Source organism: Aplysia californica, unplaced genomic scaffold (genome assembly GCF_000002075.1).
Source record: "Aplysia californica isolate F4 #8 unplaced genomic scaffold, AplCal3.0 scaffold00134, whole genome shotgun sequence".
NCBI classification, from domain to species: domain Eukaryota; kingdom Metazoa; phylum Mollusca; class Gastropoda; order Aplysiida; family Aplysiidae; genus Aplysia; species Aplysia californica.
In genome coordinates, this window is record NW_004797404.1 from 1,308,507 (window position 1) to 1,311,278 (window position 2,772).

Sequence of the window (2,772 nt, forward strand, 5' to 3'; positions counted from 1 at the left end):
CGATCCTTTTCGTCAGCGGTACTCAGAAAATACATTCATAAATTAAAAATTGTTAGAAAGTTAGTTGCGTTCTCTGTACACACTTACAATTCATAAATGAGAAGTATTAGCTAGCCTAGCAAAAGAACAACAACAACCAAAACGAAAAGTACTTTCCTAAATAACACCAAACAATATTTTAAATGCATACACATGCTGACTAAAAGAAGCTGCACTAACCGGGCAATGTTATCGTTAATAAACTGTATTCCTTTGAAAAGAGGACTGTCAAGAAATGTAAATATTTTATGCCGTCATTTCTTGCAGTAAATATTAAGCCTTTCTCTAAATTGAAATTTCGCAAAGACTTGACGAAATAATACGGTTTTTTGTTTTCATGTAAATCTACTTTTTAAATTGAAATGTAAACATTCAAAAGGACTGAAATAAAACTAAATACCTTTCTTGTACAGGTCAACAAATAAGTAACTAAAAACAAACCCCTAAAACTTGAATGGAAAAGTCTCTTTCCCTGGGGTTCTTTTTTCATAAACAGAATCTAAAACGGTAATAAGTTAATTCATATAATATGCTCTTTGTCTCCAGATGATCAAGCTAGCAATTTTTGCCCTCGCTGTTGTCGTGGCATCAGCCCACACAGACGCCAACTGGCTCATCTTTAAATCCAAGTATAACAAGGACTACAGGTACTTCGTTAAAAAATAAAAACTATATTTTATTTAATTTTAACCGCCTGTTCCATTAAGCGCGTATTTAACTCATTTTGTTAATAAAACTCGCTTTTGAATTTTGTAAATTAAAGTAACAGTAACTTACTATTTCGGGCGTTTCTCTGGCTTATCGTCTTTCCTCTTACCCCACCTCTTCACCCTTCAAAGATTAATTCTTTCCAAATCCATTTATCCATCTCCCTCTTTTTCCCTATATCTATCCATTTTCCCCTCAACAAATCTTTCTATCTCTGCCGTTACGCCTCTCTCTCTCTCTCTCTCTCTCTCTCTCTCTCTCTCTCTCTCTCTCTCTCTCTCTCTCTCTCTCTCTCTCTCTCTGTCTCTCTCTCTCTCTGTCTCTGTCTCTCTCTCTCTCACTGTCTCTCTTTTTTCTTTTCCTCTCTCTCTCTCTCACACACACACACACACACACACACACACACACACACACACACACACACACACACACACAGAGAGAGAGAGAGAGAGAGAGAGAGAGAGAGAGAGAGAGAGAGAGAGAGAGAGAGAGAGAGAATCACCTACTCACTCATGTATTTACCTGCTTGTCAACTCATTAACTCAAAAACTCCTTTTGTCTCTCGATCCCTCCACAGTGGAGAAGAAGACATCATCCGTCGCTTCGTGTGGCAGTCCAACCTGAAAAAGATTGAGGAACACAATGAACTGTATGCCCAAGGACTCAAGAGCTACTACCTGGGAGAGAACAAATACGCTGATATGGTCAGTCTTCAGAATCATGGATATGCTCAACACTAATCTTCTCTTAATCGTGTTTAATAGAGGTACCCCATCCCTACCCAATGTATGCACAAACCATTATTTCTGGTTCTCCTAACTGTAATCCCTTAATGTAAAAGTGGGAAAGGCTTTTGGAAACGCGACTTTAAGAAGTAAGCCGTAGTGCTGCGCCAATCATTGATATCTTCAGTAGGTTGCTGTCGCCAAGCGAATACAAAATATGAACAGCATAGGAAAGATTGGAGTTCATAATCCTCGAGTGTTCCCTGTTTTTTAGCGTCCAGCCTGGATTAATCAATTGAACTAACGTCTCAACCCTGCACATTTACGACTGACAGTGTACGTACTCTCCTACTGACATGACAAACCTCATATCTCGTAGAGCGTTCAACTTTACAAAAGAGCTCTAACGGTTTTCTGTCTTCATCCCTAGACCAACGATGAGTTCAACAGGGTAATGAACGGCATGAACGTACACAAGGAGCCAGGGAAATACGTGAGTGGCCAGTACAAGGCTTACCTGCCCGCCTCTGTGGACTGGAGGAAAAAAGGATACGTCACACGTAAGAATGAGTACAATAACTGGATGTGTTTGTGTGTAGGGGCATTGGTACTATAATATGTAGGTATCTAAGTACTCTGTCAGGTTGTCCATGTGTGTATGTGTATGCATATGTGCATGTGTTTGTGTATGAGAATGAGCATGAGTATGTGTATGTGCATGTGCATGTGCATATGCAGGTGTATATGTAAGTGTTTGTTTATGTGCAGGTGTATGTGTATGTTTGTTTTGGGCTTCTTAATGAATATAATATAAATATTTAAAAAACATTTTTTTAAATGCGAAAAAATAAGGACAAGAAATTGAATGTAATACTAATTTACCTTGTACTCCTTTCCATCCCTTTCCTTCCGTCCCCGGCCCCTTTCAAGAATAGGTCAAATTAAAATACAAAATTCGATTCATTTCAGAACACCCACATAATCATGTCCTTGTTTTGTTCAGCTATTAAAGACCAGGGACAGTGTGGATCATGCTGGGCTTTCTCCGTCACTGGCAGTCTCGAGGGTCAACATTTTAATACCACCGGAAAACTGGTCAGCCTTTCCGAGTCTAACTTGATCGACTGTTCACAAAAATGGGGTATGTTTATGATTTTGTTTTCCTCATATCCACCTACAAATCTCTGTTGATTAATATTTTCTTCTTCTTTTTCTTCTTCTTCTTCTTCTTCTTCTTCTTCTTCTTCTTCTTCTTCTTCTTCTTCTTCTTCTTCTTCTTCTTCTTCTTCTTCTTCTTCTA

At 38.6% G+C, this 2,772-nt stretch overlaps 1 protein-coding gene across 1 annotated transcript in view; it reads left to right on the forward strand.

Annotated features, from left to right (window-relative positions):
• The first annotated feature begins 470 nt into the window (after nucleotides 1-470).
• Nucleotides 471-2,772, forward strand: part of LOC101846281 (cathepsin L1) — a 25,402-nt gene continuing 23,100 nt past the window's right edge. The window contains exons 1-4 of the mRNA XM_035969279.1: nucleotides 471-686; nucleotides 1,325-1,451; nucleotides 1,903-2,032; nucleotides 2,476-2,613. Of these exons, the coding sequence (XP_035825172.1) occupies nucleotides 586-686; nucleotides 1,325-1,451; nucleotides 1,903-2,032; nucleotides 2,476-2,613 (496 nt within the window). The 5' untranslated portion in view covers nucleotides 471-585. The remainder of the gene's footprint in view (nucleotides 687-1,324; nucleotides 1,452-1,902; nucleotides 2,033-2,475; nucleotides 2,614-2,772) is intronic.